The sequence below is a fragment of the Balaenoptera physalus genome (genome assembly GCF_965194825.1).
Source record: "Balaenoptera physalus genome assembly, chromosome: 3".
Lineage (NCBI taxonomy): Eukaryota > Metazoa > Chordata > Mammalia > Artiodactyla > Balaenopteridae > Balaenoptera > Balaenoptera physalus.
Window position 1 is genome coordinate 135,337,866 of NC_138890.1, and position 25,691 is coordinate 135,363,556.

General features: G+C 40.8%; 1 protein-coding gene across 1 annotated transcript in view; it reads left to right on the forward strand.

Annotated features, from left to right (window-relative positions):
• Positions 1-17,675, forward strand: part of LOC309657931 (chondroitin sulfate proteoglycan 4-like) — a 68,290-nt gene extending 50,615 nt beyond the window's left edge. Inside the window, 6 exon segments of the mRNA XM_082455969.1 lie at positions 11,591-11,774; positions 12,426-13,444; positions 13,448-13,975; positions 13,979-14,336; positions 14,339-14,442; positions 14,446-17,675. Coding sequence (XP_082312095.1) covers positions 11,591-11,774; positions 12,426-13,444; positions 13,448-13,975; positions 13,979-14,336; positions 14,339-14,442; positions 14,446-14,487 — 2,235 coding nt within the window. The 3' untranslated portion in view covers positions 14,488-17,675.
• Positions 17,676-25,691: the final 8,016 nt, after the last annotated feature.

Genomic DNA, 25,691 nt, shown 5'->3' on the forward strand with positions numbered 1-25,691 from the left:
TTTCCCTTTGTTGGAGAGTCCCTGGTGGTCTGGAATACATTTCCTTGAGTGATGACGAGAGGAGGTGGCTGAGGAAAACGTCAGGTGGCCTCATGCCTGGATTCAGCAGTACTTCATCCTGGGGCCGAGCACAGGCTGGAGACACAATGAGGCCTGGGGCTGGGGCAGCTCCAAATATCCCACCCCAGAGGGTCAGGGCAAGGAAGACCCAGTGTCAGGACTCCTCACCAGAGCAGCTGAGAGCTGCTGTACAAAGTTGAGGTGCTTTTGCAGGATATGTTCGGCTAAATTTCTAAACTTCTATGAATAAATTTCATTGAAATACCCTGTCTTCCCTTCCACTTCAGTAGTAGCTGAAGTAAAGTAAAGTAAAGTAGTAGCTTATTGTAAAAATAAAATTAGAAAACAGTAAAGCAGAAAATTCATATTGAAAAAGACTGGGCATCATCAATAAATTCAGTACAATTGGTGTTCACCTGAAGGCGTTCCAATTCCGTTTAGCTTGTGTGTTCAGAAGGCACATTTTAATTTGTGACTTGGGAAGAAGAAGAAACTTATTATCTCCCTGACTTTCCTCTTTTCAGGTCCTGTCTCCTTCTTCACATGCAAATGGAATGTGAATCTTTTCTTAAAATCTGCAGTTTTATGGCCCGTGTCAAACAGGACCTTGGTCAAACTCTCAGCCATTTTATGATGGCTCAGTTTCATCCCCAGCAGCTCCAGAACATTTTGGGAAGTAAAAGAAAGCGTGGGACAGGTTTTGGAGGCAGTGAAGATGATGAAGACATTTTTTCTGAAATTACTTAACAAGGATATTTATTGAACACATATTATGTGCTTTGACTAGTCCTCTTCAGTCTAGTTGGTGAGAAGAGATATTAACAGAGGAAACAATTTTCATTGTAAAAGGAGTTCAGAGCTGTTCAGCCATGCTCATGTAATCAAATGGCTTCAATTGCTTTTTAGCTTTCTAGATCAGTTTTTCTAATTTCAAGAGTCAGTTCCAGCCCATAACGTGCTAAGTGTCCAAGGGGGAGAGTGCTTTAAGCACCTGATGGTTGAGTCCTCTTTTATATCTTTACCTTAAAGGACTAAATTCTTTCCAGCTCTCTACCACCCTCAGCTGGGGGAGGCAAGAACACCATATCATTTGCACATAAAACCTATACCCTTTTTTGCTTTTGATGGATAAACAAAAATGACCATTTTTTTGTTTTTGTTTTTTTCCACTATAGCTGTTTTCATATTTAATCATAATTATTTTTCTGATTGAAGTATAGTTGATTTACAGCGTTGCACCAATCTCTGCTGTACAGCAAAGTGACTCAGTTATATACATATATACATTCTTTTTTTATATTCTTTTCCATTATGATTTATCACAGAATATTCAGTATAGTTCCCTGTGCTATACATTAGGATCTTGTTGTTTATCTGTTCTAAATGTAATAGTTTGCATCTACCAACCCCAAACTCCAGTCCATCCTTCTCCCTCCCCCGCTTCCCCTTGGCAACCACAAGTCTTTTCTCTATGCCTATGCGTCTGTTTCTGTCAAAAATGACCATCTTAATCAGTGGCTCTGGGTGGTTATAGCTTGTGAAAGAAATCTAGATGTTCTCCATTATGCTTAATATAATCCTTTAGCAAAGTAATTGTGGGGAAAACATTTATTATGTTATAGCTCAAAATACTTTCTTATCCTGGAATGAATTCATGATTTTCAAACCATACCATATCAACCTACCAAGATAAACATGTAACATCTTGTTTTTCACCATAATATTACATCTGCCTAAAAGGGAAAAAGCTAAACCACAAAAATTTGTGCTGAAAATTTTATATCCTGAAGAATTAAACATACAAATACACAGAGAAGGTGAGTCATCAAATTTTAAAATGAAATGAAAGCTTTTTACAAATTTAGGGAAATTATTGTTCATTTCAAAGAATGTATGAGCAAAGCACATACATTGAACTCTCTAAAGCACTAATCTCTTCCTTGTAGAGCAAAAGGCTGAGTGATTTTCATTCCAGCACTTGTTTAGATAATTTAGAATCATTAAAAAGCAAAGTGTTCTGGTTTTGAGGTTTATGACGCCTGGCCTTTTTGCTTTTCCATAAAGCCAGTAATTGCATTTTAGCCATCGTGCTGTTGTGGGTAGATCATCCATCTTCGTCTCTGCCTGCTGCTGCCAAACAGATATAGGTTTCCAGGATCACATTTAGAAAATAATATAATCAATTCTGGGTTATGAATTTTGTCTAATTACCCCCTCTTCTAGACTCTGTAGACAACACGTACATTTTAAGAAATTGCGAACACATTTCCCATAGGACAGAAGCTAATTTATTACAACTTAATGGAGAGTGCAATGGGATCATTAAACTTTGGCCCTTTAATTTTCTGAACAGAGAAGGATAAGTTTCTTTGTGTTAGTGATCACTCCGCTTTCTTGGGGTCTCTTCAGTGACAAGCTCAATGGCAACTAGACTCAGCAGTCATTTTGAACATTTTCCACTAGGTTTTTGTTTTGGCAGTTTTGGTTTGGCCCTTACGGTTCACTGAATTATGTGCTAGCATATTTTTCCATGTGTAGAAATTATTGTATTGCATTGTCACTTAGTCACCTGTTCATTGTTCAAACAAAATTGGCTGATGTGTCCTAGTCCAATGGCTTTGAATAACCAACAATGTTTCTTTCTCTTAAACTGTTGGCTCTTTCTTTGAAAAAGCAGATAGAACTAAATCCCATTTCAGTGAGTGTGGTTTATCCTTGCTCCTTGTAGTAATTTCCTAAGGCTGCTGTAATAAATTACCACGAACTTGGTGGCTTAAAACAGCAGAAATTTACTATCTCATAGTTCTGGAGGCCAGAAGTTGGAACTCCATTTCACTGGGCTGAAATCAAGGTGTCAGCAGGACCATGCTCCTTCTGGAGGCTCTAGGGGAGAACTCCTTCTTCCCTCTTCCAGCTTTTGGTAGCTGCCAGCATTTCCTGGCATGTGGCCCCATCATGCCAATGTCTGCCTCCATGGTCACGTTGCCTTCTCCTTTTCTGTCTGTATCATGTATCTCTCTGCCTCCCTCTTGTAAGGATGTATGTGATTGCAGTCAGGGCCCACCTGGATAATCCAGGATACTCTTCCAATCTTAGGAACCTTAACTTAATCACATCTGCAAAGTCTTTGGCATGTAAGGTAACATTCACAGATTCAAGGGATTCAGACCTGATATCTTTGGTGGACATTTTTAGCCTACTACATTCATATATAACAAAAGCAAGGTGTCCCATACTCTTTTATAACGAATCACTTCTTACATGATCTCACTTGGTAGTTTTTAAAGAGCTCCATGCTTGTAAGGGTATAAGACCTATGAGAATCTATATCTACTTTCATATAAATGTGGATTTGGACCTCTCTGCCAGGTAGGGCTGAAGATGGATATATTGCTAGGCTCCTTGAAAAGCTTTTTGTTCTAATATTTTTATGCACAGACTGACCCAGTATGGAGGGGCATGGGTAATTATTTGGACCTGGCTTTCAATTGCCCATTTCTAGCTGGAGATTTCCAGATATCACCACTTGGGAACCTAAGTTTCCTAAAATGCCTCTTCTGTCCATTTCCACTAAGGGGAATGATTCCTGGGACTTACCCCAGTACCATTTTGTTTAGCCTGATACCTGGGCACCCTCTAATCTGTGACATACTGGACTGCCCCGGACTTCTAACCTCTTCTGGGAACCTTGAACTCTCCAGGCCCGGCTGCTGTCTGCAAACATGGTGGCACCAGTCCTGGTAGAAACAAGAAAGGGCACATAGAAAGGAGTCATTTCTCTGAGCTCATCCTTCAGGAGCACAGGAGCTTGTTGTTTTCCAAATCTTAGCCTTTAGGACTTTACGGTTAACCTACAGGGAACCTCAGAGACTTTATCTTTTTGAACTGTTTGGCTTTCTGTAGTCTCCTTTCCCCATGATTATCTGCCCAAGATAGAGATTTTTTGGCCAGCTGTCTTTCCCTTGCTCCTTCTGGCCAATTATTGTCCTGCTAGAGACTTGGCCTTTTGGCAAAGCCATCACGTTGTGGAGAATCAAGCAAGTGGACTGCATGTCCCTCCTTCTCCCTCCCTTTTCACCCAGTTGACCCTAAGATAATTTGGTTACTCTCTTGTCCAGTGGGAATTTCAAAGCTGTGATTGACTTTTAGGCCCCGCTCTGGGAAAGATCAGTGTAAAGGACTCATGTTCTGGTTTTCTTATCAGGATTATGGGGGGCTATATTTAGAAAGACCCCTGGAATGAAGATATAATCCAGAGCTTTCTAGCCCTGCCTATTGGCCAAGCTTGACAATTTTATTCTCCAACACTCAGTTCTGACCACATGTACTTTTAGACAGGAATTGTCCTCAGCCTGGAGCCAGGTGGAAATTCCTTTCCCCTCATTCCTACCCTCTTTCCCTCAATGTCCTATGAGAAAGTCTACCTGATCTACAATGGCAGTTGCGAAGAACTGGAATACAACCTTCCCTTAACTTGCCATTTGTAATAGATACAATACGCGGAGCTATTTCTCTGAATCCTTAAAAGCTCTGGCCAATAGTGACTGTGTCCTAGACAGGCCAGACTACAATGGCATTTATCTGCCCTAGTCATACCTACCAACTGACTTTCCCCATTACTAGACTCCTCGGGGTGGGAGAGCATGTCTTGTGAATTTCTGGTTGACCACAGTCTCACTGAGCTTTCCACACATAGGTACAGTGCAGTGGAAAAAGTACGAAGTGGAGTCGCACAGGACTAGATTAAAAACTGGGTTCTTGCACCTATTGGCTAGAGTGAATTATTTAAATTTTCTGAGCCTCAGGTTTTTTAAAAATATGTCAATGGACACAACAATCTCCCCTAAAACAAAATTAAATAAAACGAGTTACATAATGTGCCTAGCAGAGTGCTTAGCATATTATTTAGGGCACAATTAAAGTTAGGTATTGTCAGTGTGTTTTTGTTAAATAAATGGGTAAGAAATGTCTTGGATTGCCTTATTTCTACTGCTTCATGATGTAAATGTATACTTTATAACTAAATTTTGTAAAGTACTTTTCAAGTAGTTTATTTATTCATTAAACAAATATTTATTGAAATACCAAATGTAGAATGGTGAACTAATACTCATTTACAGAGCAACTGGAAGTAAGCTTCTGAACTATGTGCCAGGATTCCAGCCTACAGATTCCTTTGTTTTATGGGAAAATATTTATTTTATTAGACATATTTTAGAACTTTCTGATTGCTTAATAGTCTCATGCCATGATTCACTATAAAAATGAGTATAGCTTTCCAAATGTAAGGAATTGGTTAGTGAGGACTTACATCCTTTCTTGAAAGACCTAGAAATGCCCAAGGCCTGCCATTTTGAACATTGATATGGCAACAGACCAATTAGGTCAAATGCATATCTACAAGTGAGATATTATTCTATATTTTAGTTCATAAATGGAGGCTCAGTGAGATTAAATGACTTGCATAAAAGCCACAGAGCTGGCAGTTGGTAGCATTTGTATTTGACTTTAGGTCTGATCAATCCAAGGTTCAAATTCTACTCCACTCCTATACTTCGATTTTTATATTAATGAATGTCCTTTTCCTTCTTGGAGGAAGAACGGTAGTAATTCAAGCAGTTGGAGCCAAAATGGCCCCAGTAATGTGCTCTAAAGAAAGAGCTCTTAACTACAAGCCTGAAGATCTGGCTTCTGGTCCCATCTCTGCTCCCAGCTAACCCTGCCATTGCGGGGAGGGAGAGGAACTGAAACCGAGAAGGACCCTTGGGGCCCCTGGGCACGGAAGCCTTTTTTGTCCCCTGTTTCTTGTAGGCAAAACTCCAGCCTCCATGACCTTCCCTGAGTTCCAAAGGGCAGGTTCAAACAATTGCTAATCAAGGGAGGAGCAGCCAAGAAACCACCTGAGGCCAGATTAAAGGGACCAGAGAAGCTCATCAAGATTAGGAGACAGAGCCCACCTGAGACGAGATTAAAGCATCACAGGTCCTGCACACACCCAAATCCTGTCAGCAACCCCACCCTTGAACTATTGCTATAAAACTCTTCATCAAATCCTCCCAGGTTGGGACACATAGTTTTTGAGGGCAGGAGCCCGCTGGGTCCCCCTTTGCCTGGCAAAGCAATAAAGCTATTCTCTTCTGCTTCACCCAAAACTCTGTCTCTGAGATTCATTTCGGCACCAGTGCAGAGAGGCTGAGCTTTCAGCATCAGAATTAACCTGGAATCCCAACTTCTCTGAGCATCTCAGTAGCCTCTCAGCTGTAAACTTTGACCCATCACACAAAAGTCAATAGGGTCCCTGGCCATCTGAGAGCCAAATATGTCTCTTTAGCCTCAGACAAATGTTTTTCTTTGTGGTTCTATAGGAATCAAGGGGCGATCCAAGGGATGTTATCATATTATCCCTTCTAGTAAAAGCACTACTCTGAGAAGGTCTAGGACTTGGAACCACATATCCACCCATTCATAGGTCAGGTAGGAATACAGCCTCATTAAGGTCCTAGAGAAATGGACCAAGTTGGAGGTGGTGAAGGGTGGACCATGTTGGGATAGGCAATAACCACATCTTGATTTCATAGTGCCCAAGGCATTTGTGGGTTCCTTCTCCCATTCTGCATGTACTGAGTCATCAGAGAAAAGGGACTATTGGTCCATTCTTGAAGTTGGTATAGTAAAACACCATGGGATTTACTTTTTTAAATTATTATTTTAACTTTTTATTTTGAAATAATTTCAGACTCAGAACAGTCGCAAAAGAATACAAAAAATTCTCTTACACTATTCATCCATATTCACCAAATTTTAGCATTTACTGCCTTTTATCTACCTTAGCTTTATCATTCTCCCTACACACACACAACTTGAAATTTTGAGAGCCAGTTGCAAACATGATGCCCCCTTACTACTGTATTTAGTAATATATTTATATTTATTTGCCTCTATATTTAGTACATTTATATTTAGCTCTGTATAGTTCCTAAAAACAAGGGGCCATTCTGTTATATAACCACAGTATAATTTTCAACAGCATGAAATTAACACTGATACAATGCTATTTTATAATCTATAGACCTTAGTCAAATTTCACAAGTTGTTTCAGTGAATGTCCTCTATAGCAAAGGAAAAACCCGTAGCATAAAACATAGCATTTAGTTCTCAGGAGCCTTTAGTCTCTTTAATCTGGATCCATTCCGCAGTCATGTTGACTTTTGTGACCTTGCCATTTACTGAAGAGAACAGGCCAGTTATTTGTAGGAAGTCTCTCAGTTTGGTTTTATCTGATGTTTCCTCATAATTCAGGTTATGCATTTGGGGCGGGAAAGCCATGAGAGAGGCTGGGTTCTTGCCAGAGCTTCCTGTCAGGAGGCACTGGTGCTCGCTTTGCCCTGTCACTGACAATGTTTTCTTTCATCAGTTGGTCAAGTGCTGTCCTTTAGGTTTCTCCACTGTGAAGGTAGTATTTTCCCCTTTGAATTCTATAAGTATCTGTGAGGAGATACTTTAGAACTATCTAAATATCCTGTTTCTCATCACAATTTAGCTCACTAGTTTTAGCAGCCATTTTAGGATTCTTGCCTGAGGCATTTATTACTAGTTGGTTGCCAAATAGTGATTTTTCTAATTTTCTGTTTTTCCTTCTACGTTGGAATTCTGCACCATTGAATTGCTAATGAAATTCCAGAAAGACTCTGTAAAAGAGAAAATATCTGAGCTAATCTAAATCCACAGTAAATAAAAACACCCCTCTCCCCTCTCCTTAATCCCAGAGCCCAGGTATTCTGCTAAGTGGCTTATCTTTTATATTTAACACAGTGGAAATACACAGAGCTGTTGGAAGTTGTTCCTAAGGCTACTTTCTATTTAAGGTAACAAATAATTCCTAATCTTCTCTGAGAACCTTCTCTCCTCAGGTTGACCCTATACTTTTTTCTCATAAAGTCTTGGTCTTATTATTTTCCCTTTCCTGGCCCTCTCCCAGTACACAAACAAACACACACACACACACACACAAACACACACACACACACACACACCATAAAACGTGACTCTTAAAGCTGGTGAAGTTAAAGCTGTTTTCTAAACATTAGAGACTCTACTCACGTCAGACCTCTTTCAGGGCATGACTGGCAAGTTGACATTCCAAAGGCGCCCTTACTCCCTTTGACTTCTAGCTCAGCGCCTTCAGTTACCTGCTATCTGGTCTTAAAGCTCAGACACTCAAGGTGAATCTAATTCATTTCTCTCTCTCACTCTCCCATGTAAAATGAGTCAATTTGTTTTGCACAATTTCTCACTCTTAAAATGACTTTTCAAAAACAGAACCTAAGACAGACCTCTCCTCCACTAGGCTCCGGAAATACACAACTATGTTTAAGACTCTTCCCCAGTTACTTCCTTCAGAAGATTTCTGACCTTCATCACCACTCTTCCCATCTATGAGAACCATTCTTTCCCTGGGACAATCATTCTCCTTACAGTAGATATCAGAAGATCTTAGATTATTCCAATAACTTGTTATATATTTTTAGGGAAGCTAATTTTCACTTAACACCAAAGGAGTAATGAGCACGAATGACCTGCATCCAAGAAAACCTTCCCTCCTGGTTAATAGACTCTGTTACTTTTAATATTAAGAAACTGGATCTCTTTTGCCTTATAATATTATGACTCTTAAGCATAATGGGAAACTTTAAGGAACCATCCTCTGGTCTGAAATCCATGGCACAGTCACCTGCTTCTAGGAGGAGGAATATATTTATGATTGATCTTTTGTCATAAATCTTAAGCTAGGAATAGAAATGGTAGATCTACTAAATAAAACTGACTTTAGGGTTTCCCTGGTGGCGCAGCGGTTGAGAATCTGCCTGCCAATGCAGGGGACACGGGTTCGAGCCCTGGTCTGGGAAGATCCCACATGCCGCGGAGCAACTGGGCCCGTGAGCCACAACTACTGAGCCTGCGCGTCTGGAGCCTGTGCTCCGCAACAAGAGAGGCCGCGACAGTGAGAGGCCCGCGCACCGCGATGAAGAGTGGCCCCCACCTGCCGCAACTAGAGAAAGCCCTCGCACAGAAACGAAGACCCAACACAGCCAAAAATAAACATATATATATAAATAAAGAAATTGACACTACTTTAAAAAAAAAAAAAAAACTGACTTTATTCCCTAGGAGCTTCTGGGGAATTAAGTTACTAGTTAGTACCAGAAATTACTATCTTTGGAGAAACTCCAATTTCTCACGAGTAACCTTGCTTTTCCTATTAGGAAATATTGAGAGATGATATATTCTTCTCCCCACTTAAAATCCCCAAGTGACAGCACTTCCTTGCTTTATCCTTGAATAGGATAAGAAACAAAATATCTCCTCAACAACAGGTTTGGCCACTCTGGGAACAGAGATCTTTTCTTCCATGAAACTCACTAGTCAGAAGCCTTTCTGGTTCTAGATACATCCACTGTAACGAGCAGAGAGTCAGAGCAATGCATCACCAAACCTCTGTTAATTAATACAGTACAGTCATCACTACATATCTGCAGGGGATTGGTTCCAGGACAACTGCCCCCTCCTCCCCCACCGCCATGGGTACCAATATCCGAGGATGCTGAAGTCCCATATGTAAAATGGAATAGTATTTGCATATAACCTACACACATCCCTCTGTATACTTTAAATCATGTCTAGATTACTTACAATACCTAATACAATATAAACGCTATGTAAATCCTTGCCAGCATGTGGCAAATTCCAGTTATGCTTTTTGGAACTTTATGGAATTTTTTTTCCAAATATTTTTGATCCGCGGTCGGTTGAATCTGTGGATGTGGAACCTGTGGATATGAAGGGCCATATTTCCGATACTGGCTGATGAAACAAACTCAACTTCTCTCTAAATTATGTAACAATTTATCCTCAGCACGTTTGACGTGGACACTCAAGTACTTCGGCAGAAACTACCTGTAAGTTCAGATATTATAACAGATAGCAGGTCAGAAAAAGATGTGACCTATAGGAATTAAGGGTCGAATATTTTCTCTCTAGCCTTCCCTTCTGTGGTTGCAGTTTTAGAACATTCAATCACTGCTGTTGAGGGAAGGACTGCCCACATGGTATCTGGACAACACAACACTGGGCAGAACCCATCTCCATCCGATGAGATAAAAAGGACATTGATAGGCCACAGGCATTAGGGACTTGGATTACATCTTGAAAAATATCTTAAGCCAGGTGGGGCAGTTTGAAAATCAATGAAAATAATACTTGCAGTGGAATGAAATACATCATATATTAAAATTCATGAGTTGATGATTCTTAAACAGAACAATGTTTGGAGATTGGAGCCAGGGGACTCATCACTGAAAAATGATATATAAAGGGAACGAATCAAACACTTATCCTGTCTTTCCTGCATGTACTGTGCAACCAAATAGCTGATAAGAGAAAGTTCTCTATAAATAGAAGAATTACAGATAAGAATGAAGAAGGAATGATAAGATAAATAATATCAGTGTTTTGCCACTGCAAAAATAATGAGTTTAGGCAATTGTATCAATGAGTATGTAAAACTATTAGTTGATAGGCTTATGGGGAACTTTAAGATAGTTGGATCAATCTGGCAGCACTTGAAGCCACTTATCAATCTTAACACATCCAAAAGAGAAGCAGCCCAGCATTATTTTGCCTTGCGATGCAATGCAAGAGGAAATATACAATACAACATGTAAAACATTCTTACCAAAAAATTGAACCTGATTCTTATTAAGCCTCTAGATTTAACCGGTAGTATATAGGAAATATAGGGACCAGAGGAACATGCTAAACAACACCATATGGATGCAATCAGCAAAATCCAGAATGTAGGAAACTCAAAAGACAAATAACCCAAGTTCTTCAGCAAATAAATTACAAGAAAAAAATTAGAGAAAGGGAACCTATAGATTAAAAGAAACCAATGAGAAGTACCAAACAAATGTGAGGTGTGGACTTAGGATCCTGACTCAAAGCAACTATGTTAAAAAAAAAAAAAAAAAAGACATGTACTAGACCACCAGAGATATTTGAACACTACACTAACTGAATATTTGAAAAAAGTCATCTTTTACTAATACTAGAGCATGTACAGATGAAATGATATGATGTCTGTGATTTGCTTCAAAATAATCTCTTGGGCAGAAAAGTGGGTAGGAGTACATACGAAGCAAGATTGGTTGGGAGCTGGTAGTTATGATGCTGACATGGAAGTGAAGGTTCATTATAAACTTTTTATAATATATATACCTTAAGCATTAGTCATCTCAGAATCAATGTACTTTTCTTTCTCTGATAAGTAGATCATTTTGGTAATAGAATCACCTAGGTTTGACCAATAAGTTAGCACACTTTTAATGTTCCTGAATTTGCATGGAAATGTGCAGTAGTTTGAGGAGGGGTAGAGTAAACCCTGAAAAGACATGTATCTCCTCCAATTAGGATATATGTTCATTCTCGTATTATCCCTCAAACCAGGGGCTGATTTTTCTTACTATCTGGCCAGGTCAGTGAGCAGCTGATCTTATACCAGCATGTAGACTGGGAAAACACAGGCTGGACTGCAGAAGACTCTTTCGTGTTCACAGTGTCCTCCCCACCAGCAGCTCTAGGCCCTGAGGAGTTTCCTATAACTATTTCATATGAAATTAATGAACCTGGTCGGCAGAGTCGTTTGCTTGCAAATACAGGTAATTCCACCATGATATGGTCAGTACCTTATCTCTAATTATTAAAGTAGGGACAATTTGGAAATACATCTTTTCCTTTTTAATTGTCAATGCCAATGTATCCACCTTTGAAATAAAACTTATATGGCTATAAAAATTTGTTATTTCTTTATGTGTGTTCTTTCTCTGGGCCTCTGCTTTTTCCTCTCATGTGCCTCAATAGTTGTAGTGGGGAAGGATGGCAAATTAGCTTTACAAAATTCTTATTTGTACCTCCAAATGGGGACTTCACCATGCCCATGACTGAAAACTGTTGATGGAAAATGAAAATAACAAATAGGGCAAGTTCTTGAAAGGAAAGGGGTATTGAAAGCTACACCTGTTTCCATGGCAAGAGAAAGTGCAGTAGTAGGTAAGATAGGAGATGAACATGTTATAAGTGAATCTCAAGGTTTTAAAACTCTCTTACTTGAAATGTTGACTTAATAGTGTGGATGTGTGTGTTTAAAATTTACTTTTTTCGTATGCCTTGTGTAGCAGTGCTAATTCAGGTACCAAGGTGTTGTGAATTATCCACTAGGACAGGCAAATCTGAGGGAGAAAAAGTCTTACAGCTGTCATTTGAAAATTCTAACGAGATGCCACTTTGGTCTTTACGTTTGTTTTTAACAGGAGCTGTTGTCAAGGGAGGAGACAAAGTTCTCATTGGCCAATCTAAGTTGGATGCTTCCAACCTCTTATTTAAATTGCCCAAATCTCAGCGTTCTTCATATGAAATTTGGTTCCAAGTTACATCTCTTCCTCACCATGGAACTATTATGGTTGGGGAGAGAAATATTACCAAAAGCAAACCCAATTTCTCTCAGTATGTAATTAATAAACTTGGAATCACATACCTTCACGATGACTCTGAATCACTAGCTGATAATTTTACCTTCGCCGTTTGGCCCAACCCAAAGAGCAAGTCCACCACTAAGCCAGAGGCTGACTTTCTTGAAGAGATGTTTAACATCACCGTCACTCCTATAAATGACCAGGCACCAGAATTAAAGACAAAAGGGCTTCGGTTGAAAGTTCTGCAGGGCAATAGCTTGGTTTTAGGACCTGAAAACCTAAAAGTGGAAGATCCAGACAGTCCTCCAGAGGAGGTCAGATATATGATCGTCCGTAATCCTAATAACGGCTTTTTGGCAATGGCTCACCGTCCACACATACCTGTTCACCATTTCACACAAGCCGACATTGATAACTCTCAGGTGTGGTTCATACAAGATGGAAGCCCATTCTCCGGAGTGTTTTACTTCAGCGTGACTGATGGCCAACACCGCCCACTCTACAAGCTCTTCCACCTGGATGTCATCCCCATCTCCATCACCCTTGTGATGAGGGTGATGGACCTCACTGACCTACTTCTCCCACAAGGCCAGACAACCGTTCCCATCACCAGTGCTCACCTGTCAGCAGTGGCCAATGGGAGGAGCCCCCAAATCACTTACAAGACAACACGGCCCCTCCAACATGGGTATCTGCTCGTTCAAAACCAGGTGGTCATCAGCTTTGGACAGGAGGATCTGAATTCAGGAAAGCTCTCTTACCACATGACAAACCTCACTGCCTCAGAGGACCAGCTACGGTTCTCACTGTTTACATCAGAAAGCAACCTGACAGGACAAACACTGCGCATCAAGGTGTAGCCTTTACTGCAGGTTATGTCAAATCTGACAATTGCCAACAGAGTGGCCCATCAGCTGAGAAGAAAGGACCTTGATGCTACTGAGCTTGCTAATAGGACTAACAGTGATCCCAAATTTGAAGTGACAGAGCCCCCCATCCGTGGCAGACTTGTACGAAGAGTGGCCCGGGGCACTGCAATGGAAGACACGGCTCTGTTCACTCAGAAGGATGTTGACCAAGGACTGTTGATGCTCGAGCCACATGCCAATCTAACCGGCACTGATAGGCTGAATGACTCCTTCACGTTCCTGCTCAGGGCAGCCCACGTACAGCCAGCGACAGGTTGTTTCCCCTTCACCATAGTGCCACCTGACCCCTTTCTTTTGCAGAATTTTACCCCTGATGTTTCTTTACTAGTCACTGCAGATAACCTTGTGACTTCAGGTCTCTCTCAGGAAAAGCTTGTGGTTTCCTCAGGACCTACAGCACAGACAGGAACTCTGGGGAAGCTGACCCAGACCAGATGGAAGGAAGCAGATCCCTGGGGATGACACAGTGGTGAAGAGCCCACTCTGGATGTCAAGGCCTCTCCCACCAGAGTCATTTGGCCACCAGATGCCACCAAAGCCAGCCCTGGGGCACCCACCCAGCCCAGGGAGGGCAGTTTCCTTCTGATAATCATCATACCATTGGCAGTGGTGGTCTTCCTGCTAATAGTAACTGCAGTGGCCTTGTGTGTCTGGCTGCTGGGCCAGAAGACAGAAAAGGCAAAACCTCTTATTAAGCCCCAGATCAACCTAGAACCCACACCCCCAGGTCCTAGGCCGGAAAGGAGCATAGCTGTTCCCACTGTCACAGTGACGGCTCTTCTAAAAAGCTCCAACAGTCCTCCAGTCAGTCTTTTCAGGGCCCACAATGTGAGCACATGGAAAAATCTCCAGTCATTGAGCCAGTGGAAAAATGTGCTCCTTGGGAGACATGGGTGAATCTGGATCCTGACATGGTCAAGCTCTGCTGACAAACCAACCCAACATTGAAGCACAACCAGTACTGGGTGTAGACTGAGGGTGCTTGTTCCTTACAGACCACCTGCTGTGTGCCAGGTACTGGGATACAAAGACAAAGAAATGCTGGTTGGATCAACTGAGAAAAGCCCAGCCCTGCCATCCCTTGGTGTTCTGTTGTAGCTCCATAGTTAGGTGTTGGCAGGTGTTTACTGTAACTTTTGTACAACACTCATGTTATGGGCTGTCCACAATGAGCTTTGTGTACCCTCTTCTGGACCTGATGCTCTGAGTGTACGTAAGATTTTGCCAGTATTTAAACCCTTTACCAAGGTGTGACAGAACATGCTGGCCCGACTGCAGATTAACATGGGAGCTAGAGTTAGTGGAGGAAGGCTTTGACTGTTTTTCACTGAGGATTCACTCTTGAGTGATTCAACGAGGAAGTACAAGAGCTGTTTCTGCAAGTAGGAGAGGTAATTTATCATATCAGTGAGTTTGTTTCTAGTGTTTTTCTGTAACGACTTTTCCTCCTTGGAGTCTCTAGCTTTGACTTCTTAATGCAAGAAATGCCTTGGTGCTCCAGATAGTACAATAGTCTGGCCCCCTTTGCAAGCATTCATTGAACACATTGAGTTTCATCAAGAGGATCTGTCTGTTCTGATTTGTAACATCAAGCCTATAGTACAAATATTATTTGAAACCCTAAAGAATAGGTTTAATGCTTTTGTTATACCTCAGTATGGCTTCATTTTACAATGAACTGAAGTAATGGCAAATTTGTATTTGACTTGTCTAATTGAGCCTACCATTGGCCGACTCAGCTTCAGTTTCTGTAATTGTAAAATGGTGACATCAGTACTTCTATTAGTTAGGAATGCTTTGGGTAGCAAATCACAAGACATCTGCCACGAGTCGGGTTTAGGTTGCACATTGGCAAACTTGCTCTGTGCAGGACCATATAGTAAAAATATTTTAGGTTTTGTGGGACACATACGGTTGCTTTTTAAAAATTTTTTAACAACCTTTTAAAAATGTAAAAATTCTTATTTCCTGGATGTGACCCACAGACCATAGGTTTAGCTAAGCAATAAAAGTGTTCAATTATTTCTACAAACAAGCAGCCTGAGGTGGACATTCCAAGGCTGGTTCAACAGTTCAAAGATGTCGTTGGGAACTGGAGCTCTTTTGTTCTTTCTGCTTTACCTTCCTCAAGCTATTGGCATTTCATCCTTTTGTTTAGTTCCTTGTGATTGTGAAATGGCTGCTGAAGCTCCAAGCAATACAGTCCCACTCAAAGGCAGAAATCCTAGTGGGGGAAAAGGAGAGACTTTTTCTTAGAGAGGATCTTATTTATTATTATTTATTAATATTTTTTAAAGTCTTGAGGCCTTCCCAAATATTTCCCCCGCTTTTTCATCTCATTGTCTAGAACTGAGCAACGTGATTCCCATCCCTTGACCAACCATTGGCAAAGGGAAATGGGATTCACGTGACTGACATCTCTTCTGGGGCTGGGAGAGGATTCTGCCAGGTCAGAGATCAATGAGTCAGCCCACCATGTAATTAGGGAAGGCTGGGAAATGGCAATTAGATAGGCAATGTGTAGGATCTACTCTTAAGTATTGAAATACTTGGGAAATTATTTAATCTTTCAAATTGGCGTCTACTTTAATATCTCCTTTTCCTATTTTAATGATTTTCTTAAAGCCAGTGTTTCTAGCATGGGGGAGGAACTTCCCCCTAAGGGGCATTTGGCAATGTCAGGAGACATTTTTGGATTTCACAGCTGGTGCTGCTGGCATCTAATGAGTACAGGCCAAGGATATTGCTAAATATCCGACATTGTACAAGACAGCCCCCATGGCAAAGAATTACCTGGCCCAAAATGTCAATAATGCTAAGGTTGAGAAACTCTCATTAAAGCCATGATGTAGAGTTTTCTTGTATACCCAGCGAAGGATTAATAAACCCATTACCACGTCTAGGCAAAAAATTGTATTCTAAAAACAGAATGGAAGGGTGAAAATTCCATAGTATGTTTGAAATTGTTATTGGCTAATGGTAAACATGAACATTTTTTAGAGAATGTATTAAAAATCAAACAAAACCTGAACAGACTCATTTCTTTATATTCCTTGCCTAAGTAAAAACATTTGCCTTGTGTTAACAGGTGGAGCACATCAGGAGAAAAAGAAAAAAAGGGGGGTAGGATATTTACAATGGTAAAGATGAGGTCAAAGTGTCCCCAAAATTCTGATGCCCCTGATGTGTTCCATATGGAAAAGGCTTTTTTCTCACCTTCTCCCTTTCTGCTCTTCTAGGTTGCTTTTCTCTCCCAACCCAATTTTAACTGTTCTTTGTGGAAACAGATTTCACAGTCTACAGAATAAATGGAAGCATAGCATATGTGGGCCTAGAGACAACTACCCTTGTCTTAGATCCTTGGATGTAATGCCACAGACAACTGTTGCCACCATCTCTGGCCATGGACAACTGTTGCCGAAGAAGACTTCTCCTCTTCCAAAAGTGATTCCCTCCTGCATTTCTGGATTCCTCAATTTTATATAGCCCCCTCAAGTGTTTTTTTGTATTTGATCCCTTTAGAAAGGAGGAGGAATGAGAGTCTTAACCCAAGGTTGGCTTGATCACTGTGCAACTCAGAACTGTTCTTAGGCCTGTTCTAAGCAGTGGGGCACTCAGAAGAAGCAGAATGGCAGTGCTTGAGTTTATACACACAGAGAGAAGGCTGAGGAGCATCTTTGCATCCGGTAAGTGGGCCTTTGCTCTCCCTTGACTGGGCAAGGAGAATACCTGTTCTTTGCAGAAGAGCCAGACATACTTGGCTCTGTGACCATGTTGGCCTCTTCCTTGCTTCAGCCATAAAATCTCTGGAGCTAGGACTACCAGCCTGGCCAAACAAAAAAGTCTGATTTCCTTCCTCTTTTTCCTGTTAAATCTGCAACTCCAGGCAAATAAATTTGGTGTCCATATTGGAATGAGACACACACAAATGCTTTAAAATGATAATTCACATTGTTTATGAGTGTGCCTGCTACAGCAAGGACATCAGTGTGAGATCCAGATGTCAAGAATCAGTCATTAATCATGTAATTCATATGGAGCTTGGGAAGATTTCTTCCAGAGGATCTGGAATAGTCTACCGATTTGCATATGGGTTCAATTTAAAAGGCAACAATGCCTATCATTTGGTGCTGGCTCAAATAAAACATGAAATAAAACATTTTGGCAAAGCCTTGTTTAGTGTTGGAAATTGAAAATCAGTCCGAAATGGTTTCTCCCATATGTAGAGCTATAACTGCATAGTCTCAATTCTGAATTCATAATGAATTCAGTGCTTCTTAAAAAATGACTGGTGATTTAATAAGTGGATACTAAGGGGTAATATCAGAAGAGTAGCTAATTTTGCTTAAGAGAAGGTATACTTTGGGGTGGGCTCGGAGTGGAGGGTCTAACATTTTTCCATATCTGGAGGCTTTGGCAGATTCTAACCTTTCAGAGATCCTGCTCAGACACTTGGGGGTACTTCCTTAGAGTCGTGTATTAATTAGGCAAAATGGAGATGACACAGAAGCTGTTCTTCAGATTTCTGAGGCTGAAGTGGACACATTTGGAGAGTGGATGGTAGGTAATGGGACGTGATGGAATATATCCGATGACATTCCCTGAATTTGGGGATGGGGCTGCACTACACACCTCCTGCATCTTTCAAAGGTGTTGTAATTAATAACGAGGTTTGGTTTGGACCTGTGTAAGGAGAGATGTGGGAATAAAAGTGGGCATGGAGCCCACTGTGTGGCATGCTGAATGCTGGAGACTTTGCTAGCCTGCTCAAGAACACCACTGGCTGTTTCATGGGGACCTGGAAGAGGCTGCCTTCTCATAGTGATCTGCAAACATTTATTAGGCACCTACTGTATGTGAGATGGTAGATAGTTGGTACTGCTTCTAGATATTGAAGATGCAAGATTTTGTCCTGAAAGGAAATTTTTGGTCTGTTTCCTCTATTGGCTCCTCCAGAATCACACAAGGAATGCCAGGAGAAAAGAGGGTACGGAAAGAGGACAAAGGGAGACAGAGGTTAGGAAAGGGCTTTGTGTTTTCACTTGAAGCACTCTTACGTAAATGCTGCCTACCCAGTGGTGCAGCAAGAATTAGGAAGCTCACTGGCCCATCAACCTCTACATTTCTCAGCCCGACCTTGTATATTCTCACAGACCTAGTGACATGGCAGTGTGGTTAAACAATAGACTCTGGGTCTGTTTTGGATCCTGGCCCTCTGCTTCCAAGCAGTGTAACTTTGAGTAACTTATTCAGTCTCTCTGAACTTTAGTTTCCTCAGCCAAAAAATGGGGATAATATTAGCACCTGTCTCTGGGTTTTGTTAGGATTTAGTGATATAATCACTTGATGTTAATATCATCATCATCTGTGTACAGTATTTTCAATGCATCAGGCACTATACAAAGTGCTACAGAGGAATTTTCTTACCTAGGGTTTTAATGCATTTTAAAAGAATTAACACATTAAGTCACTTGAGTAAACCAGAGGCTCATATTCTACCCAAGTAGTGCATTACTGGCAGTGGAATTCCAGGTGGGTGATTTAGGGATAGATGAGTTGTTTTTAAGAAGAGGAGCTTCCCAAATGCTCATACTCTACCTACAGGCAAGGCTTTCCCCTTCATCTTTACGCAGAGCCTTGGCAAGAAAATGGATGAAGGAAAGAGCATGCCAGGAACACTCACGAGGGGCAGACTTGAGCTTGGAGGTATTGATGGTTCTCTGTCTTGTAGAGGGTGCTGAGCTGCTGATAAAATACCCTGCACTGTTCTCTGGCTATCCAAGTAGCATCCAATCCCTACATCAACCAGCCTCTTGATTTTGAACACCTACCTCCTCTTCTTCCTCCCAACCCAGTATCTTCAGGCATTCATGAGCCAGTAATTTTCAAGTCCAAAATTGGCAAAGGACTGACACTGAAAAAAAATTAATATCCTTCCTTGGCAGAAAAAAAAAAAAAAGTTCTGCTTACCGTCACCATGATTTCATTTCTAAAGTAAGGAAGGAATCTTATAATAAAGAACCTTCTGGAAAAAATAAGCAGCTTTATGAAAAATTCTCTCTTTTTTCCAGACTTGACCTTGGCCTGGAAAAACCTTAGCACACACCAGCAGGGTCAGGAACCCCCCTGCCTTGCCTATGGATGTGTGGTCAGAGCTGAAGGAGAGGCAAAGAAGAGGGAACTCAGCCCCTTAATGTCAGTGTTTCTTATGGAGATGTAGTCAGGAGTACGTGGTGTGTGTGTGTGTGTGTGTGTGTGTGTGTGTGTGTGTGTGTGTGTGTAGGAGTGAGGGTGAGGGTAATTTGCTACTTTAGAGTCCAGACAAGGCCAGCTTCATGGCCATGTACAACCAGTGCAGTCACACAGGGCCCACTCTCAGAAGGACCCTGGGCTTGGCTTATGCTCTGCTGTCACCACCTGGAAATTCTAATAATTTTGGAACAAACACCCCACATTTTCATGTTTCATTGGACCCTGAAAATTCTGTACCTGATTCTGAGACCTCACAGAACTTAGGTGATAGTTGCACCAGCCACCTCTTAAGCATTGTTTCAGATTCTCCGAAATTGGCTTCCTCCTCTAACTATGGCTGAGGCTACCAGTTCCAGGTGTGTTCACAGCTATAAATGAGTGTATGGTGTGCCTTGTACCTTCTACCCTGGGTCCCTCTGTCTTCACACCATGCCTGTGGGAACTTTTGGTTGCACACCCCGGAAGCAGGGAGAGTTAACTCCCCACAAGACAGCCCTTGGCCAGTGGCAAAGTGGAGCTGACAAATAAATACTTCCTCCTTTCATCCCATGGGTAAACAGTTGTAAAATGCATTCTGTGAGGCTTCTCAGAGTGTCCAGAAGATTGAGCATAAAAACGTTGGTATGGACACTTGCGGTCCTGTTTATTAACCCTGCCTCTCTCACAGAGCAGCCTTTGCTTTGGAGGAAACCTAGGCTAAAACAATAGTTCACATTCTCCTAGTATTGTGTGCTCCAGGACTATGGACCCTGGGGCTCTTGGTTCCTGCATGAGCCTTAGGCACACAGTTACCCTCTGGATTACTTGCCTCTGGACCACTCCTTGCAGGACCCTTTATCGGCAGCACCTCAGGTCTGCAGGTGGGAGCCAGGAGGCCTTGTGCTGGTGGGAGCCTTGGCCATTTTGGCATCATGCTGAGAAACTAGGCTTTTCCCAAACCACCTTCTAGTTGAAAATCCCTTTACTCTTTTTTTTAAAAAAAATAATTAATTAATTTATTTATGGCTGTGTTGGGTCTTCTGTGCGAGGGCTTTCTCTAGTTGCGGCAAGCGGGGGTCACTCTTCATCACGGTGTGCGGGCCTCTCACTGTCGCGGCCTCTCTTGTTGCGGAGCACAGGCTCCAGACGCGCAGGCTCAGTAATCGTGGCTCACGGGCCTAGTTGCTCTGCGGCATGTGGGATCTTCCCAGACCAGGGCTCGAACCCGTGTCTCCTGCATTGGCAGGCAGATTCTCAACCACTGTGCCACCAGGGAAGCCCCTCCCTTTACTCTTAATTACAGTTACTCTGCTGGTCATGTTAGGTCCCAGAAACAATAACTTGTTCACCACAACTTTTAGCAAGTCCAAGATTTAATGCGTTTTGTAATATTTTAAAAAGACTCCTCTGCATTTCATCTCAGCATTGCTTGTGTTTTTGCACAGCAAAGACTGCATCAGCACTTTAAAAAAAAATTACAGCTTTATTGATATATTATTTACATACCATACAATTCATTCAAAGCATATAGTTCAATAGTATATTCACAGAGCTGTACAGCCATCACTATGCTCAATTCTGGAATATTTTCATCACCTCAAAAAGAAGCCCTGGGGACTTCCCTGGTGGTGCAGCGGTTAAGTATCCACCCACCACATATACCCTGAGAAAACCATAATTCAAAAAGAGTCATGTACCACAATGTTCATTGCAGCTCTATTTACAATAGCCAGGACATGGAAGCAACCTAAGTGTCGATCAACAGATGAATGGATAAAGAAGATGTGGCACATATATACAATGGAATATTACTCAGCCATTAAAAGAAACGAAATTGAGTTATTTGTAGTGAAGTGGATGGAACTAGAGTCTGTCATACAGAGTGAAGTAAGTCAGAAAGAGAAAAACAAATACCGTATGCTAACACATATATATGGAATCTAAAAAAAAAAAAAAGGTCATGAAGAACCTAGGGGTAAGACGGGAATAAAGACACAGACCTACTAGAGAATGGACTTGAGGATATGGGGAGGGGGAAGGGTAAGCTCTGACAAAGTGAGAGAGTGGCATGGACATATATACACTACCAAACATAAAATAGATAGCTAGTGGGAAGCAGCCGCATAGCACAGGGAGATCAGCTCCATGGTTTGTGACCACCTAGAGGGGTGGGATATGGAGGGTGGGAGGGAGGGAGATGCAAGAGGGAAGAGATATGGGAACATATGTATATGTATAACTGATTCACTTTGTTATAAAGCAGAAACTAACACACCATTGTAAAGCAATTATACTCCAATAAAGATGTTAAAAAAAAAAAAAGAATCTGCCCGCCAATGCAGGGGACACAGGTTCGAGCCCTGGTCCAGGAAGATCCCACATGCCGCGGAGCATTTAAGCCTGTGCGCCACAACTGCTGAGCCTGCGCTGTAGAGCCTGCGTGCCACAACTACTGGAGCCCACATACCTAGAGCCCGTGCTCTGCAACAAGAGAAGCCACTGCAATGAGAAGCCCACGTACCGCAACAAAGAATAGCCCCCGCTCGCTGCAGCTAGAGAAAGCCCGTGTGCAGCAACAAAGACCCAAAGCAGCCAAAAATAAATAAATAAATAAATAAATAAATTTTTTAAAAAAAGCCCTGTACCCATTGGCAGTCACTCTTCATTTACCCCCAAGTCCCCCAGTCCTAAGCAACTACTAATATACTTTCTGTCTCTATGGATTTGCCTATTCTGGACATTTCATATAGGTAGAATCATACAATACTTGGCCCTTTGAGACTGGCTTCTTTCACTTAGCGTAATATTTGCAAGGTTCATCATGTTGTAGCAAGTATCAGTTCCTTTTTGTGGCTGTATAATGTTTCACTGTATGGATATACCACATTTATTTATCCATGCATCAGCTAATGGACATTTGGGTCGTTTCCATGTTTTTTGGCTATTGTGAAAAATGATACTATGGATATTCATGAACCCGTTTTTTTGTGGCTATATGTTTTCATTTCTCTTGGATATATACCTAGAAGTGGAATTGCTGGGTAATATGGTAATTCTGTTTAACCTTCTGGGAAACTGCCAGACTGTTTTCCAAAGTGGCTGCCACATTTTACCTTCTCACAAGCAACATGTGAGGGTTCCATTTTTATACATCCTCGGCAGCACTTATTATTTGTCCTTTTGATTTTAGCCATCCTAGTGGGTATGAAGTGGTATCTCATTGTGTTTTTTGCTTGTTTGTTTGTTTGTTGTTTTTGACTGTGCCATGTGGCTTGCAGGATCTTAGTTCACTGACCAGTGATCGAACCTGAGCCCGGGCCCTGGCAGTGAAAGCGCCGAGTACTAACCACTGGACTGCCCGGGAGTTCCCTCATTGTGATTTTGATCTGCATTTCCCTGATGACTAATGATGTTGAACATCTTTCCATTTACTCATTGGCCATTTGTATATCTTCTTTAGAGAAATGTCTATTCAGATCCTTTGTTAATTGCATTATGTCTTTTTATTCTTGAGTTATGAGAGATATTTATATATTATGGATAGTAATCCTTATCAGATATGTGATACACAAAATTTTTCTCCCATTCTGTGGATTGTCTTTTTACTTTCTTGATGATGCACTATGAAACACAAAAGGTTTTAATTTTGATGATGTCTAATTTATCTATTTTTTCTTTTGTTGCTTGTACTTCTGATGCAGTATCTAAGAAAATATGTCCTAATCCAAAATCATGAACATTAATGCCTCTGCTTTTTTGTAAGAGTTTTATAGTTTTAGGTCTTAAAATTAGATCTTTGACTCATTTTGAGTTCATTTTTAAACACGGTGTATATGTTGTGAAGTAGAGGTCCAACTTCATACTACAGCATGTAGATATATATTTGTCTTAGTACCATTTGTTGAAGAGACTATTATCTCCCCATTTAATTGTCTTTGCTCCCTTGTCAAAAATGAGTTGAACATAAGAAGTTATTTCTGTAGTCTCCATTCTAACTCATTGATATTTATATCTATCCTTATGCCAGTGTCATCGTGTCTTGATTACTATAGTTTTGTAGTAAGTTTTGAAATTGGGAAGTGAGTTCTCCAAGTTTATTCTTCTTTTTCAAGATTGGTTTGCCTACAAATAACATTCAAGGGAATCACCGTAAGGTTAACAGCTGATCTTTCAGCAGACACTCTACAGGCCAGATGGGAGTGGCAAGATATTTTTTAAGTGATGTAAAGGAAAACCTACAACCAACATTACTCTACCCAGCAAGGATCTCATTCAGATTTGATGGAGAAATCAAAAGCTATACAGACAAGCAAAACTTAAGAGAATTCAGCACCACCAAACCAGCTTTACAACAAATGCTAAAGGAACTTCTCTAGGCAAGAAACACAAGAGAAGGAAAACATCTACAATAACAAACCCAAAACATTTAAGAAAATGGGAATAGGAACATACATATCGATAATTACCTTAAATGTAAATGGATTAAATGTTCCCACCAAAAGACACAGACTGGCTGAATGGATACAAAAACAAGACCCGTACATATGCTGTCTACAAGAGACCCACTTCAGACCTAGGGACACATACAGACTGAAAGTGAAGGGATGGAAAAAGACATTCCATGCAAATGGAAATCAAAAGAAAGCTGGAGTAGCAATACTCATATCAGGCAAAATAGACTTTAAAATAAAGATTATTATTAGACTTTAAAATAAAGAGACAAGGAAGGACACTCTACAATGATCAAGGGATCAATCCAAGAAGAAGATATAACAATTGTAAATATCTATGTACCCAACATAGGAGCACCTCAATATATAAGGCAAATGCTAACAGCCATAAAAGGGGAAATCAACAGTAACACAATAATAGTAGACAACTTTAACACCTCCACTTAAGTGGACAGATCATCCAAACAGAAAATAAATAAGAAAACAAGCTTTAAAGGACACATTAGACCAGATGAACTTAATTGATATTTATAGGACATTCCATCCAAAAACAACAGAATACACTTTCTTCTCAAGTACACACAGAACATTCTCCAGGATAGATCACATCTTGGATCACAAATCAAGCCTTCATAAATTTAAGAAAATTGAAATCATATCAAGCATCTTTTCCAACCACAACACTTATGAGACTAGATATCAATCACAGGAAAAAAATTGTAAAAATTACAAACACATGGAGGCTAAACAATATACAACAAAACAACCAAGAGATAACTGAAGAAATCAAAAAGGAAATCAAATAATACCTAGAAACAAATGACAATGAAAACATGATGACCCAAAAACTATGGGATGCAGCAAAAGCAGTTCTAAGAGGGAAGTATATAGCAATATGATCCTACCTCAACTAACAAGAAAAATCTCAAATAAACAACCTAACCTTACACCTAAAGCAATTAAAGAAAGAAGAACAAAAAACCCCAAGGTTAGCAGAAGGAAAGAACTCATAAAGATCAGATCAGAAATAAATGAAAAAGAAACAAAGAAAACAATAGCAAAGATCAATAAAACTAGAAGGTGGTTCTTTGAGAAGATGAACAAAATTGATAAACCATTAGCCAGACTCATCAGGGAAAAATGGGAGAAGACTCAAATCAACAGAAGTAGAAGTTAAAAAGGAGAAGTAACAACTGACACTGCAGAAATACAAAGGATCATGCTGGGCATATACAAGCAACTATATGCCAATAAAATGGACAATCTGGAAGAAATGGACAAATTCTTAGAAAAGTACAAACTCCTGAGACCGAACCAGGAAGAAATAGAAAACATGAACAGACCAAACACAAGCACTGAAATTGAAACTGTGATTAAAAATCTTCCAACAAACAAAAGCCCAGGGCCAGATGGCTTCACAGGCGAATTCTAGCAAACATTTAGAGAAGAGCTGACACCTATCCTTCTCAAACTCTTCCAAAATAAAGCACAGG